General features: G+C 39.7%; 1 protein-coding gene across 2 annotated transcripts in view; it reads right to left on the bottom strand.

The window, feature by feature from the left end:
* Window positions 1-14,964, bottom strand: part of UBTD2 (ubiquitin domain containing 2) — an 84,434-nt gene extending 69,470 nt beyond the window's left edge. Inside the window, exon 1 of one of the 2 annotated variants that reach the window (XM_088133670.1) lies at window positions 14,855-14,964. Coding sequence is in view for 1 of the 2 variants with exons in the window: in XM_007437683.4 (XP_007437745.1) it covers window positions 14,209-14,278 (70 nt within the window). In the remaining variant the exon portion in view is untranslated. Of the gene's footprint in view, window positions 1-14,208; window positions 14,771-14,854 lie in introns of those variants that run through there. The other variant, XM_007437683.4, reaches the window with a different exon arrangement.
* Between the last annotated feature and the right edge of the window lie 2,427 nt (window positions 14,965-17,391).

Below are 17,391 nucleotides of genomic sequence, written 5' to 3'. Positions count from 1 at the left end.
TTGCTAAAAAAACCCACCCATATATCACACTACATTTTTGGATATGTTAATATAGGTACACCAATAGTTTTCAGTGCCTTAACCTAGTCCCAATCTGAAATTTAAGCAAGTGTGTTTGCAAGTATTCTAATAACAATTGTTTCCACTTAAAGCTTTGAATATAAAATTTGTTGCATTCAAACACAACAATTCTGTATTCCAAAAAAGGAAATCCAGTCACTATTAGAGTAGGTAAATTTCCATTTTTTCAATATGGCTTCCCAACGTTGCCGACATATACTTCCCATTATAGTCTGGAATACCCCTGACTGATATTACTGACATTTCTAATTCTTTTGATCCATGCTGGCTCATTTTATTATAGGACAGATTAACAATTTCACAACAAAACAATAAACATTTCATTCATAAATGTACATACAATTAATTTTCTTACTTAATACTTACTTCCAGTCTAGATATATAGACTTAGTCAATGATAGAGGAAACACAGAATTTCAAGTTTAGAGAAAAAGGGATGGTGCTTCTACCCAACCAGAGATAGAAATCATTATGTACCCACAATCTGGAAATGTATGTCTGAGTTTATCAACTAAAAATATATTTTGGAATGCAACACACAATGTTCTTCAGTTGCTGTGATAATTAGGAAAATGTTGTAATTTAATACTGACAATGCATCTACCATGCCTATGGGTAATAAGAACTGGAATACAAAATAGTACTTTTTAGAGAGTCAGTCAATGATTTGGAAATGCTGCCCCCATCACACTTATATATAATGATATTAAATTAGGTGGGGAGGACAGATAAATTATTGTGCATTTTCCATATAATTATACTTACAACCATTACTCTTAATATTTTATATAGTGCTATAAAGAAATCCATTGATTTATTATCAGCACAACTCCAATTTAGTGCAAATCACATATCATGAAGCTTTTAGAAAACTGAAGAAATATAAAACCATATATACATTGAATTAATTTGCACTCTCAAGATTAAGTGAGAAATGCATTGCTAAATAAAAGAAATCCTGAGTCAGCATTTAATTCTTCTAGAAAGTGCCTTGATATTTTAACACACAGAATTATTTAGAGCACAACTAGATATTCAGATGACCACCATACTACTGTAATCTGGATGTGCGTCATTGCACTGGAATGGAGGAAGAGATATGTGAGTGAATGCATTCTTGTGTACATACAGTAAATAGTAGCTTTGTGTTAGAGACACAATGATGTGTGTGTGTGTGTGTGTATACGCACACACACATATGCATATACAGATGGAGGGCCTATTTTTTGTAGAGGCAATTCTATTTAATTTTTTATCATATCCTACCTGTTTTAAGTGTTGGCTTCTGGTCAATGTATATACACATGCAACTGTGTCACATGAACATTCTAATAGGGGGGAAATTCAGCTAGTAATCCTAGGTTGATATGATGAGGAAGCTGAACATTGTACAGGATTTAATTGTTTGCTTATTTGTCTGTTTTCCCCCCTGCCTATCTAGTCTTCCTTTGGGGGAGATGAATGATCTTAAATTCAGGATCATCTTCCTTTTGGGAAAACAAAGCATATCACACTAGTTTGAACACCGCCCTTACATTTTGTAAAAAAACTGACCAATAGTTATTCTATCACATTATTTAGTATACCAGGAGATACCTGTTTTGAGTATGTATTTTGCCTTTCCAATAAAAGGATTAGAAACAAAAACCAAAAGAGCCCACAAAAACATGTAAAATTTAGGTCATGGATACCCTCAGAGGATCTCCATCCTGATTAAAGGAAGTGGACTTTTTTTCTCAATGAAAATAGCAGGCATGTATATGTGTACATGTATATGTGCAAAGTGATCCATATGAGATATATTCTGCAATAGGAACAAAATGAGTACATAGTAAGATCTAGCTATTAAGAACTAATGCAACTACATTTTAAAAGATAATTTAACTATGAATTTCTTGTATGTTAATTACTGCTGCTACCAGAAACTCTCTCCTCCTCTCTCCCCCTCCCTATTCAACCAAAGATTTGATGCTAATAATCCATTCTTACAAAACCTATTTCTCTGGACACTTGCAAGTTTTAAGACTGACAAAAAATATATGTTCTTTTTACATATACACAGGCTGGTTGGCCACTAAAAATTTACTGGGGTTAATCTGCTGTAATTAGGCTGAAACAGATGACATGACTTGTTCTTAGAATAAAGTTTGCATGGGGATTCTAAATCCCAAGGTAAAGACTTCCTGATGTGAAGTCTCAGTGACTACTACTTCAAAGCTACTGTATCTGAATAAGTTATGAAGTCCAATTGAGCAATCCTCTGTAACAACCTTTTTTCAGATGACAGGCACCATCATATAATTTAATCATAGTCATGGGTGTAATAAGTAAATATCTTCTTTAAATTTAAGGTATACAATGGTCAAATAAGATATTTCATGTGAAAATACAGAATAATCTTTGACTATCTCACAATATTTTGACTTTGGGGGGGGAGTAAAAAAACCAACCCTGAAAATTACCACGCTCATCTTATTGTGAACAATATGGCATCTGTGCTCATCATGTTGGCAATCCTCATTTTATAAGCTCAGATTCTATATGTTGCATTTAATTTAAATCTATCCCTATAGCACATAAGATTATTTTACTTTTTTGTGAGGTGTATATAATTTAGTTTTCTTAAGCTTATGCTAGAGGAAAATGAGATGCAACAATGATAATACCACAGTGATTTATAATAACCATTAAATTATTTATGTTCAAACAACTAATTCATGGCATACTAAAATGAAGTTGAAAGCTATGGATTCCAATAACAGAACTTCTTATATATAAGCCATAAACTTGACATTTCTTTCACTTTAAGAGAGCTGTCAATTTTCCTATCAATATAGTCCATGTTCTCATTTATGTCTGCACTTCTTGAAACCTACCAGGCTACATTCAGACCATCAACCATGGCATATGACCAACTAGGGGCCTGACAATATCATTTTTGCAATGTCTAGATATAATGTTCGGCCCGCCTGGTCACAAAGTGTGCAGATGTGTTACACCAGTCTTACTGTTAGGAAATATTTTGGAACACCTAAATAATTTATTCCAATTCATTTTCTTCTTCATAATTTATTTCTTGTAATATATAAATTATTTTCTTCCAACAGCAAGCAAGCAAACAGGTAGAAGAAACCAGAGTGGCAACAGATATCACGGGGAGGCACTAGTTTTCTTTTTCTATTTTTTCCCCTCCTCTTCCTCCAGTCCAGCCTAGTCCTCATGTAGACAGGAAGTTTTTTGGAGCTCAAAACCAGAGCAAGCAAAGAGAGTAAAGATTTGTGTAGGAGTTTGATTGGCAGACTCAAAGGGGAAGCTATGGACAACATGGGCAGCAAAGGAAGTATAATTGAAAAGATTTGCAAACCGTGTGCATGTTTGTCTTCTGACCTCAACAGAACACAAACCAAACCTGCTGCAAGTGCAAGCTTGGGTCCGTTATGAAGATAATGATAAGGGGCTTGAAGGGAGAGTTTCTGCAATGCGTCAGGAAAGAGGAGAAGTTCCTAGACAGGAGAACTGAGCTCTCCAGAATGGGATAAGTGAACATCACAGAAGAGGAAAAGATCAATTTGGTAGAAGCAAACACATGAAAGCAAGAGGATCTGGAAGGATTCAGTGCCAGTGGAGCTCAGGAACTGGAACAAGGCACTTCCTCTAGAGGATAATCAAAGCTACCTGAGCAAACCAGTCCATGGAACCCTGGGGAAGATACTTGGGCCCCTATGGATCAAAGAACCACCTCGAGAAAAATGAATCAAGGTAGTAGGTGATTCCCTGTTAAAAGACAGATGTCCAGATCCAATACAATATTGAGGAAGTGTGTTGTCTTCCACATACCTATATCCAGGACATGACAGAGAGGTTACCAAGCCTATTAAAAACTCACTGACAGCTATCTTTTCCTCTGAATTCCTGTCAGGATGAATGACATGGAAAGAAGAGACCTTGAAAGACTCTCCAAAGATTATAAAGCCTTAGACTGGAAGGTGAAGGAACTTGGGAGCACAAGTAATTTTTTCATTAATCCTGCCAGTTGACAGTCATGATACAAGAAAACAGAATCCTTGAAGTCAAATGATATCGCCAAGAAGGGTTTGAATTCTATTATAATAGTCTATGTTATCTTCATGAAGGACTCCAAGGAAAAGACAGGGAAGGAAATGTTTGGCAGGCACCTTACCAATCTCATCAGGAGGGCATTAAATTAGAACAAAAGGAGGAAGGTGACAAGAACCTAGAACCAAATATGAGGCTAACAAAGCAGAATGCAAAGGGAGAAGCAGAATCCAGGCTATGGACTCGAGTTTTGTAGGAAAATACAAGACAGAAGCCAAGAGGTGGTACCACTCAAAACTTCAGATGTTTCTTCACCAATACACAGAGTATAAGAAATAAACAAGAGGAACAAGCGATCCTAACTCAGGAAGGCAAATATGCTGTGATCAGCATCACTAAAAGTTGGGATGATAACTGAAGTTTGGCACACAGCCCAAGAAAACTACACTTTATTCAAAAGGGACAGATCCAAATTCTTGTCATCTCTTGCTCACAATTTCATTTGTCACAAGGTGGAAGAAAGAACAAGGGGGTATTTTCACTTTTTCAACCATAAGGAGGAAAGGTTGAAAAAGTGGAAATATCTTGAGTGAACTAATAATGCTGTCCTTGAATATGTGAAATGCAGAGGAGGAGAATCTGAGAAGAAGCAGACCTGCATCCTGGGTTTCAGAAGAGTGGAGTCTGATGCTCTAAAAGAAGATAGATAGGATTTAGTATCTTAAAATCTTGAATGAGAAAAGTGTCCAGAAAGGATGGGGAATTCTGTGAAATGAGATTCCAAAGGAGCAATCACTAACAATTCTTATAAGGAAAAATGAGAGAAATCTGCCAACACAGATACATGCAAAGCTCTCCAAAAAGCTGAAAAGACACACATATAGGAAATGGAAGGATAGGAGCATAAATAAATAAAAATACAATGTTTCTTCCAGAAAGGAACTGAAAAGGCTAACACTCAGAATGAGCTGTGGTTCATGAAAGATGCCAAAAACAACAAAAAGAACTATTTGGTTCATTAGAAACAAAAATAAAGCCAAAGAGGGAACAGCTCCATTGTAAGCAGAAAGTGGCAAATTGAAAATGGATGTCGGTGAAAAGGCTGAACTAATTAACTCCTATTTTGTATCTGTCTTCTCTCAGAAGAGAAATGGAACCCTAGCTGGTCAATGTTATGCCACTGAGCAAAGGGAGGAACTGTGGCTTAGGACAGACAAGGTGAAAGTAAGAGAGAACTTAGCTAATTTAAATTACTTCAAGGCCAGATGGATGACAGATGATACAGAAGGTACCAGTGTAGGTGATCACAAAATTACTCTTGGTAGTCTTTGAAAACTTCTAGAGGACTGGCAAGGTCACAGAAGACTGGAGAAGTGTCCTCACCTTCACAAAGGGTAAGAAGGAGAACCCAGGAAACTACAGACCTGTTAGCTTGATGCCTATATCAGACAAGGTCCTTGAACATATTATCAAGAACATAATATTGTGTCCAATTTTCAACATTGCCACAATCATGTCTGTGAGCACTTGGATCGGCAGGCTACAGTTAACAGGAATCATCATGGGTTTCTCACAAACCATTCATGCCTGACAAAACTTATCTCCTCTTCTGATAGAGCTACTAGCTTAGATCATCAGGGGAATGCTATAGACCAGGATTCCCCAAACTCTTCAGTTCAGCGACCCCTTCAGGATGTTCCAGATTGTTCACTGACCTCCAAACATTTATTATATGAAAATAATGTAATAAATACTACTTTAATAGTACTATAAATATCAATAATATCGACCCCTTGGATAGTCCCATCCAACCTTGGGGGTTGATACCAAACACTTTAGGTAGCCCTGCTGTAAACACAGTGTACCTGAATTTCAGCAAAGCCTTCAGCAAGTCTCCTATGATATTCTCCTTAATAAAATGGTAAAATATGGGCTATTTGATGGGTTCACACCTGGCCGAATGACTATACCCAAAATGCTTATTCATGGCTCCACTTCAGCTTGGATAGAAGTATCAAGTGGAATGTGACAAGGTCCTATCCTGGGTCTCACATTGTTGAACATATTTATCAATGACTTGGATGAGGGAGTTTAGGTAATACTTATCAAGTTTACAAGTGCTGCAAAGCCTAGGGGGTAATATTTTAGAGGAGAGAGAGAAGATTAAAAAATTATCTAGATAGGCTTGAGCAGGAAGCTGAAATGAATAAAGTGAAATTTTACAGGGATAACTGCGAAGTTCTACATCAGGGTAAGAAAAATGAAAGGTACAAGTACAGGATGAGGGAGCATGTGAAAAGGATCTTCTTGACCACAAGTTAAACATGAGTCATCAGTGTAATGCAGCTGCTAAAAAGGCAAAGCTATCTTGGGATACATTACCAGAAGCATACAGTTCAGATCATGGGAAGTAATTGTTCCACTTTACACTGTTGTGGTCAGACCCCACTTGAAATAAAGTATGCAGTTACAATTATGTATCTGTTTTCCATTCTTTTCCTTTGCTAAATTTGCTTAGTTTCTTTGGCCTTTATGTGTTTTCCAAATTTATATTATTTCTTATTCACCTCTTGAATCTTTTGTATAGCAACTGTCTAACTACTATTACTAGATGGAATGGCATTGTTAGTTCTTACATTGTGTTCCAATGTGATAAATCACATTTTTATACAACTAATTTATTTAGATTTTTTAACGGCAACTTCCCAAGGTGCTCGAATTTGACAAGTTTCTCCCTGCATCTCTCTTTCTATATATGTCTTTCCAAATTATTTTACCCAAAGAGAAACTGAAATCTATCTACATACTACTAAAACTCTTGTGTCTGTAACCTTCAGCTGTGCGAAACTGTGCATCATAGGGCAACCATTTTTGAACCAAGGTACCTCAAATGGGCTAGCTTACAGAATGTATCCAAAATCCAGGACCGATTACTCTTGTAGGATTGAAATTTGGGAAATTTGTGGCCACTTCAGCAGTACTATACTGCCACGCCACTGTGGTCAGTCCAGATCATGTGATCATCATGGGCATATCCCTGACCTCCTTCCTGTCTCCCTCTGTCCCCTGCACCTAATCGGCTGGCAGCAAGGCCCAATGGACAAGTGGCGATTGACTGTTTTGGAAATGAGGCAGAAATCTGAAATTTCTTAACAGTGGTGGGCATTGAGGGAAGGATGAGGGAGCAACTTGGATGCCTGCTGGCAAGGTAGGGCTGGCTATGGAGTGCCGGTGGTTGATGGGTGAGCCCTCTTTCTCCCTTAAGGGAGGGGGCCCTTGGAGACATGCTGGAATGTGGAACAGGGGTGCAGTTTTCCTCATGGTCTGTGGAGGGAGGGGGGGAGATTGCTGACATGCCCTGCCAGCTTCGCACAAGCGAAGTCAATGGAGAAGCCAGCACCAAATCGTCACTCATATTCCCACTGTTTTTTTGCCCTTGGTCATTCAGTTTCTCTGTTTAGGTAAGGAAATATCTCTGAAACGATGACCCAATGGGCCATGGGCTGTCTAGTAAGAAATAAAATTTTATTTACAGTTAAGTTGCAACAACTGAAGCAACATTATTTCTTAGGAAATATTCCCAAACTACTAATTCACCCAGTTTCAATGTGTATATTTCTGCTTGTTGAACACATAATATTTCTTCACTGCATATAAACATTTCCTGAAGTGTTAAATTTTTACCTACAAGGTTTGTTAATATTCTCTACTGCTGGAACCAGTGATACTTTTAGATTACTTCTACAAACTGCAGTGATTTCACAGCAAGGCTCAGGCTATAATTTTAATACTGTAACATCTACTTAGGGATGTGTACTATTGTACACAGTGGGAATTACATCTGAGTAAGCATACATTTTATTATCTTTGTGGTTTGTCTCCAATATCATTTACTTAGATGACAGATATCTTGCCTTTCTATCACATGGCTTAAGAACCTATTACAATGATACATATGCCTACCGCTCAGTAGCTCTTGCTGATCAATAAAACCAGAATATGGCTATGAAGTCCCATGGGCAGAATACTTTCTTTGTGACCATAAGGAGAATACATACTTAATGAAAACAATGTATCACTTTTAAAAAAAATTCAGTTCATAAACAGAAGAGCACTTGTTAAATTAAATATTTGAAACACCTTATTTTAACTATATCTGCTTAATGATGAATATTTTCAGCATGGGATCCCCCACTAGAGTTTCAAAGCTTGTCCACTTCCTTTTTGGAACAAGAGAATAGTTGCTGGAAGCTTACTTGGGATGGAATGTGTAGATCACAGAGAAATAATTACTTTATCATCACTTAAGGTTTGTCCACATTTCTGTAAATAGTCCACATTTACAGAAAGAATGCATACTAGGACCTCCAGAGGACAGAATAGAACACATATTAATCAGGCAAATTAGAATTACACAAGCAGTTAAAGTAACACTAGGATGTAATGTTAAACTGTGGAAAGTTTCTTTTACAATAAATAATGCACAACTTTGGTAGCAGATATTCCTACTACCAAATCCAGAACCTATGCTAGTTACTTCATTAAAATCCAGTTTTAGTTCTTCTAACAGCCAAAAATCCACAGATGCTTTGAACCCTGCAAATGTAATTTGGGATTTTTGTCTTTTCCCTAGGTAGTTGGGAAACACAAGAAATACTGTGAAGAACTATCATACCCATCTCATTGTATACTGTGCTGTATTCTCCAACCCTTTCTCTTCCAATTACGGTAATAATTATCCAACTCTCAATAAGTTCTGTGGGCCATTCTGAATTAAGAACAGATGCCTATCCCTGAAGAACGGATTTTAGGTGACCTTGGAAATCATAATAAGATTACTTGGAAGTAACTAGTTTTCCACTGTAGGAAATTTCAGTTTAGGACAAAAACTGAAACATAGAAGAGTTATGAAAGAGTTTCCTTGATAACATTTAGATATGTACCATAAAGCTTGGAAATACATTTACTGCATTTTGAAATCTTTTTGGGATTTTATGGCATATGCCCTTCACTGATTAGAGGCCATGTTAACATTCTGCAAGTGCCAAGAGTTTCTATCAATTCTAATCTTACCCTAGAAATCATGCAAATGGTATTACAGAAATGCAATATTTAAATCACATGCGTATAACTGTTATTTATATAGCATCTTTCCTTACAACAATACTAAACACTTGACAACAGGGCTAATTTTTTCTTTACTAGAAATAACAATATCTCTGAATATGAACTTATAGGAAGAAGTGAGCTCCCCAGGCAATTTGGAAAAATAAGTCTCCAAGGTGGAATCATAATTTCAATTTTATGTGTCTTGACCTTTATGAAAATATATCTAAAAATATATTAATAGCACAATATTAAGAATTGGAGTTACATGAAGAAAGAAGAGACAGGAAAGTAAAGTCCTGGTTATCAAACTCTTCCAATGCATCCAAAATTTCTAACACAATCAGCAATATAAAATGTTTGATATTCCTATTTTGACTTCTAGCTTCTGAATCCTATTCATGGCTTTTCTTCTATTTAGTTCAAGTATAGTCCAAGAGCTATATTTGGCCTAGGAGTATTTTTAAGATAAGAGAAACATAATATTAGACTTTTTACCCATATAGTCGTTATTTGAACATCCTATCCATCTTGTGCAGTTATATGCTTCTATTTCTTGTTACTAATCATTGGTCATCTTAGAATATTTTAAGAGACAGGGGTGAAAGAAGAATGAAACTGAATTGTTGGAGTACTTTGAATCATGAACAGGCAAGGCACAAGTCAGAAAGAGAGCAGTAGCAGCAGGCCAAAGGTTTACTACTCTACAATAACTTAAAAGGCTCATACGTAAAGCAGTTGGCCATCTTCTTCATTTATTTATTTATATCTATATTTATGGCAGCAACAGTCTACTATGACAAATAACTAGAAATTACTTTAAAATGGCAGTGGTCTTATTTACCTTCAGACATGTTAACTGCCACCGTAATTGGAAAATCAATGACATCCAAACTGAGCCAAATAGTGTTTTCAAATATTAGGAATCTACTTTCAATCTTCCACTGCTTGGAAATAGCAAACTTGAGAAATTATAATACATGCTGAAAAGGCCACCAATGCTATAATTAGATACACTAACTGTAATGATAATAACTTTGTCCCTGCAGCAGTTAAATTATTTAGAGCCAAGGTGCTAAGCCTTCTGCTGTATGGCACACAACTTTGGGCCTGTAATGATGTAAATCAAAATTTGTAAGAACAATGCTCCACTTGCCTCCATCTGTGCCAAACTCTATTCTTTGGCTGGAAATGGACTGTGTTTATGAGGAGGCCCATATGAGAACTGGTCATTTGAAATACTGGTTAGAACAACTTTTTCTGGGGTCAACCCCCGGCCTAGTCAATCCTTGCTGATAAGTTAATGTCCTCTGGAAAAAACAGTAGAGCTTTTGACTTATCCTACTGCAGCTTCTTACACCAATCCCTCTTAATGCTTGGCCAGAGAAAGATATCTTGAAGGTCAAGCAGAGACCAAATCGTTGATTTGGACTTCCAGAACAACATACTCAAAGTTTCAAACAATTGTTACAAGGGCTTCTGTAGGAGACCTTTCACTATTTGTATTTTTCTAATATCCTCCCTGTCTTGTACAGAAGGGCATTTACACTAACAAGCTTTAATGCCTTACCCTCAAGGATGTTGGAGGGAAAGTTCAGTAACATCCCATTATTGGAGAACTAAGCCAACATTTGCACATCACATATTATTTGTTGCCCTTTGTGCCATACCTGGTGGTCTGAATTATATTTCTTCTCCTTATTAAATATACAGGTTGGCCTGAAATGGAACTTCTACTGGCAAACTGGTCTATCTAAATTTTTTTGCAAGTTCAATTGTGACTGCTGTCAGAAGATTCTGGTTTTAAATTACATTTAGGTTTGGATCTTGGTTATATAAGTTGGCCTAAAAAGTCAATAATGTTTAGTGTTTACCACCACTATCACTCTAATATCTTAATTCTTATTATTTTATAATGTACCAGGTAGTTTTTTGGTCTAATAATAAATAAACTAATAAATAAATAGCTTTCTTCTTCCATTGTGTACAATTAAGAAAAGGCCTCAGTGACATTAACAACGGTCAAAAGAGATAAAAGTTTTAACAGAGGTTTAAAAAAAGTTTATCAACAAACATTGCAGTAGAAAAACTGTTGATTTTGTTCACAATAGAAAATTAATATAAGCCATGCTGGCCTATATCACTGTAATATCAGATTGGAGAAAACAAACCACACGATAGGCGGTAAAGATTTGTAGAATGGAATAATTATGAAAGTCATTCAAGTTAGTGCTCTGGTAGTCTGAACACACTTCAGGTCTCAGTTCACACAAACAACATGACATGAATTTATTTTGGCCATGCTATCAATTTATGCCTGTCAATTTCTGTGTGGCATAAATTTCAACCTGCTTGCAAACAGAACAATTATCTACTGTAGTAGGCTTTCAGCTGATACTCCTCCCTTTGTAACTCAGGAAAAGCAGATAATGGCATCATCATAGTCTTTAAGCCCCACTGCAATTGAAGACCATTCTACAACGCAGAGATGTACCAACTGTCATGCCTCTTCTCAACTATATTATCAAACAACTTCCCATAAGAAATCCAGCTGAATTCAGGTCTATCATGCAAAACTGCAAAAAGGTCAAAATGACAACACAGTGAGAAAGACATACCTTGACATCTGTATGTCAAATCCTTGCCCACATACTTAACATATATATATTATGATATGTAGCTAACTATAATGCTTTCAAGGCTTATAGTATATAGTATATTTTTGATTGCAATCTCAAGAGAAAAATAGATAATTTGGGGAATTCCACTGATCAGCGGTGAATTAATGAACACTAATCACTTATTATTCAGAGCTCTGTGCAAAAACACAAAAGCTGTGTTTTGGAAATGTCTGAAATAAAACTCCAATGTGCAAAATCTGCTAGTAATAATCTGCAAGAATCTGTAAATTGATATTCTGTGATCTAGCACTGCAAGTGAAATTAGAGACAGAAATGACCTAGTAGGATAACAGTCCTAGTCTCAACCTCAATAGGTCTGTTCTTGAACTTGTGCCCTAATGGCAGTTCAGTTCTAACTTCAGTACAGTGCTACTTCTCTTGAAATGGTTAGTCAGATTATGTGTTCATCACAAATGCATATTTACTGAAAGGCAGAGAATATACAATACATTTGGAGAATATGACATCTTTGCTGATACATTACACTACATTACAGTTATTTCGTCCTGTAGAAATAGAAAAACTACTGTACTGTACTCCCTGGTTTGTTTTATTGTGATGTGCAAGTATCTACCTAAACACTTCATTTAAATAAAAATAGGGGGAAAAACCCTACATCCAATGATTTGGGATTCAAGTCTGACGATCACATTATCAACTGAAATCATATCTCACTTGTGATTTTTTTTAGCTTAAACCCTGTACATAATTGGCAACATATTGGGCAACCCAATAAAATCTAGGTGCTATATTACATATTATAGGCTATTTATTCCAAAGTATACACACAAGACCCTGACAGGTAAATCCAGGACAAAAAGGAACCATAATCCCACTGTGATCAGTTGTTTATATGCTTTTATTGTGCAAAATGATATAGCATTTAATATAATGATACCCTCTACTGAAAAAGTCCTTAACTATTCACTAGGCTGCAAGATGAAGATAAAAGCAAAAAAAATCACATTTAAGACTATTTCTTCTATGACCTTCCATTGCCTCATAATACCTAACCAGCATGGCAGTTTCTTAACAATGGATGACATTACACAGACATGGTGAATTATCTAGGGCCATCTGAATGGCAACTTTCACTTTATTAGATGTAAGTCTAGCCTGTGATATTTCATTGTCCTTGGTTATGATAACTTATTAAGCAGGCCTTTAGATTCCTCTAATGGATGTTCTATAGCTATATGCCATACCACTAAGGAGAACAGCAGCCATTGTTTTATTGAAAAACAGGGGGCATAACCCTCAAGGGGGTGGTAAATGCTCTCCAGGTGGCAGAGGAGGAGAAAATCCTAAAAGCAGGGGAAAAAACGCATTATCCTCATTATCCTCATCCTCGCTTGATTATCATATAATTGTATGCAGAGTTACAAACAGGCAAGACATCAGCTGCAGCACCCCACAACTTTTGAGTACAGTCTGCTTTAAGGGAAAAGAATATTCCCCTTAAAGAGTTCCATTCTCTGGCACAATTAGATGTTTCTATACTTCAGGGTATTCTGGAGTTCCAGAGGGCAGGGGAGTTTTAAGAAAAGCTACATTTACAACAGAATTGTTTCCCACAATGTACAATGTCACTACCTTAAAGTAGAAGTCACTGAACTATAGGTGAAAACTGTTGACTCTTATGTTAAGTGAATGTTCATCCCATTCTTCTACCTGTCACCATGCCAGGTGGCTGGCAACCTCAAAGTATCAATAAAATGCATTATTTTCTTTTAAAAAAATGAATAAGAAGAAGCAGCTCCTACAGTTAAAGTTGTTTGGAAGAGAAAGGGTCCGTGATTTTATTAGTGTCCTTTCTTAAAGAAAGATGGCAAGATTGAGGGAGAGACGGGCCACCTTGGGTAGACGAAGAACAATTCTCTCCCCATCCCTGGAGTGGTTGAGGCGGAAGGCACGGGAATACCATCCCTCCTCGTTCCCACCTTCTCTTTCAGGTCAAGGCCCCTGCCCCTAGCCCTGCCCCGGCCCCTGGAGGTCGCGCTCCCTCTTGGGGAGCGTCTGCTAACCCTTTTAGTTGAGGAAAGTTGGAAGGAGGAGGAGGAAGAGGAGGACCACCTCCAGGAAGCGGGGCGCACTCTTCGGGGGAGGAAGGCAGGACGGACGGGCGGACGAGGCTCCCACGAACGGAGGCCGTCGAAAGAAAAAGAGAGGCGGCGGCCGCCGAGGGCCCCTCCCGGCTTCCCTCCTCATTGTGAGAAGCAGCTGCCTCTGCTCGCCTCCCTTCCCTGCCTCGGCCAAGAACAGCCCAGCCCCTCCGCGCTCTCACCTCCGGTGCCGTCCGAGTTCTCGTTGAGGCTGCCCGAGGAGTCGTGGTGAGAGCCCACACACCCGCCCATGGGGCCCGGCCGTCCCGGCCCGGAGACCCCCTCCTCCGCCTGCTCGCCGCCCGAGCTCCTCCGTCGTTGTCGTCGTTGCCACCGGTCGGGCAGGCGCGCTGGCTGCGGAGCCGCCGCCCCCTCCTCGTTGCGCTCGGCCCGGCCCCGCCTCAGCGCCCGCCTCCCGCGCTCACTCGCCCGCCCCGGGCCGGGAGCGCGGCTTGCAAGCGCGGCGGCCTCCGTCGAGCCAATCAGGCCCTCCTCCGCGGCGGAGGGGCCGCCCGGGCCCCAGCGGCCACTCTCCAGGCGGCGCGACGGCCTTTCCTCGGCTCGCCAGCCGCCCCTACGCAGCCTGGTTCTGGCGGGAGGGCCTCCCCTTCTGGCCTGCTTCCCGAAAGAGAGACCCGGTGGGGGGCTGCCCCTCTCGCCCCGCGCGGTGCCGTCTCTCCGGCGCAGGCTGGGTCTGCTGCCCTCGCCCTTTCGGGCTCGTCACCGCGGGAGCCGAAGTGCCCTTCCAAGCCGCGCGCTTCCTTGCTTCTCTTGAAAATGAAAGGCCACCCCCGCGAGAAGCAGCGGGGTGAATTGCCGAGCCCCTACCTTTTTTCCACAGACCCACTGGGCGGGGAAGCGCTTGCTACCTGCCATGGTGGCTCCCGTTGTCGCCACCCGCTTCAGGAAAAAGATCGCGGCAGCATCATCCTTTCTCTCCTCCTCCGAACTGCCAGGAATTAATTGCAGCCAATGTCAAATATGCAAGATTTCCATCTATTCAGACCCCTCCTTTTAGGCATTATTTTTCTTCTTAAAATAGAATCATTTGTGGAGAGCACCAAGGACTCCACAGTTCAACCCTGAGCTACATATATTCTCTTTTATTAGAATCATTTGCAGCGCTGGGTTTTCCCAAGTATTTTTACTGGAGGTGATGCAGATATCTGTTTAAAAACAGAGCAAGCCTGATGTTTACCTATTCAAAACAGCAATTATTGTCAGGCCTGTCATGTTAATTTGTTGTCAGCTGCCTTGGAAACCTTGATTTTGAAGGGCTGCATATATATTTAAATAAAATGGGTGTCTGAATTCATGAGGGACATATGTAGATTTAAATCCCTGACTTTAGATGGACAGATGCATGTCAGCCCAAAGTACAGAAGATAGGAAGGTAGGCTATAAAGAATTATTTTCAGAATGTTCACTTTTCACTCCATTTGAGGCTTGTTTGTATGGCATTTTTTCCACCCTCCATTCGCTCCAAAGCATTCTGAAGCCAGCTTCAGAATGGTCTGATTATCTCCCTGCCTCTGAATGATGAGAAAATGTGAGCCAATCTCTGCTCCTTCTAGCTAACCAAGAGGAGAGTGCAAAAATTGGCAGTCACTGAACGTTCTGCCATCTGAGCTGGTGTGGATCCTGAGATAGCAAGGAATGTCCTCAGCTTCATACTCTAAAAGTAAAAATTCTAGCTCTCCAACCTCCCTAAACTATGTTGTCCAGACCATGAGCATAACTCTCTGGGTCTCAAGCAAACCTGTCAGATGAGGTCTCCCAATGGTGAAAGTGCTCAGGCACCAAGCCCCACTATCCAAGTCCAGAGCATGTAGGAGAAAGGAAGGAAGAGGATCTCATAGCTGCTTTTTTTCCTGTTGCAGAAATAAGCCTCAGCCCAGACAGTGAGCAAAACTTCCTTGCACAGATCTCTTTGCCTCACTTCCAGGTGTCGCTGTGGTTTCTTTCTCATCCTTTCTGCTGCTTCTCCACTGGATATTCTATTGGAGCCCTGCCTGTATAACCATTTTGTTAAAGGTTCAGGGCAAAGGGGATCCTAAGGCACTTAGGTACCCCCTTTCCTGCCTTTATTCTTGGTATACCCCTGCACGTGTTGAGATGCAATGTAATGGACAAAAGGAATAACCTTGAAGAACAGGAGGAAGAACCGCAACCAAGATAATGGTCAGATAAAAGAAATCTGAGTCTGGGGCAGAACTGTAACCTGAGTAAACATCTGGGACAAGATCCTCCCTAGTTCTCACAGAGATAAAGGGAGAGAGGGGGGGAAGCACACTCAGACTTGCAAGATTCTGTTACTAAAACCTTATAATAAAAGTAGTATTAAATTGTGTGTCTTTGGTTTCCAAGTTTGATGTACCTTGGAAAACTCACATGCTACAGGAATGCCCTTGATACAGTTTTGTTATATTTAAAAAAAACTCTGAAGGTGAATGACAGCATACTCAACATGCCAGTGGTTCTGCACCGCAGTGTTTCTCTCAGTAGGTTGCAGGTGGCCAGAGAGAGATAAGAGGAATGGGAAGCAAAGCTTCTATGGGGTGGGAAGGAGAGAAGGATTAAGATTCTAGAGTCCAGCAGTTGGGGGGGGGGGTGGCACGGCAAGACTTTCTCTCAATCAGTAAATCGACCTCGAGCTCCATCAATCATAACTTTGCTGAAAAATCTGCTCGTTCCAGTTTCAGATGACTGGCACGTAGTCAGAAAAAAGCTGATTAAACTCTTCAAACTAGCCAACACCATCTGATTAGGCAAGTCCAGAGTCAACTTTGCCCTAGCACAAACTCATCATGCAGCAATGCCTCCATGTAGAACCAGATGCTGTCACCCCACCCCAACCAGATGCTGTCTTCCCCCCTGGTTGCATGATGCTACTTAATTTGTCCCTACCCATGAGTGAACAGCCTTAAGTCATCACCAAGTGCACTTGTATAAAAATACATTGTTTCCCTCCTTAAGCCTGCTTTCTCCCTTTGTAGCTTCAAGGTGTCTAAAATCTGTAAAGTTTTCTTACCTGTGACCTTGGAGGCAAAGTCAGGGACTGTGTTGTGAGTGTGAACAGAGGTGTCTTCCTTCCTTCCTTCCTTCCTTCCTTCCTTCCTTCCTTCCTTCCTTCCTTCCTTCCTTCCTTCCTTCCTTCCTTCCTTCCTTCCTTCCTTCCTTCCTTCCTTTTTGATTTAGGCCCTGCCCAACTCCAAACCAATGCTGGAAATGTGGGCAAACTGCCTTTGTCATTAGCTAGCCTCTGCTGCAGCCTTTTTTCTTTCAGTATGTGTCTTCTTTATTAGCACCATGTTTCCTGAGTTTCTTTCAGACCCATTACCCCACCCACCATATTTTTGAAACCA

This window comes from Python bivittatus, unplaced genomic scaffold (genome assembly GCF_059951505.1).
Source record: "Python bivittatus isolate LINGU-HERP-01145 unplaced genomic scaffold, Pbiv_v1 ctg000080_np1212, whole genome shotgun sequence".
Lineage (NCBI taxonomy): Eukaryota > Metazoa > Chordata > Lepidosauria > Squamata > Pythonidae > Python > Python bivittatus.
The sequence above is the reverse complement of the archived record's forward strand: the minus strand, read 5'-3'. Positions and strand labels throughout refer to the sequence as shown.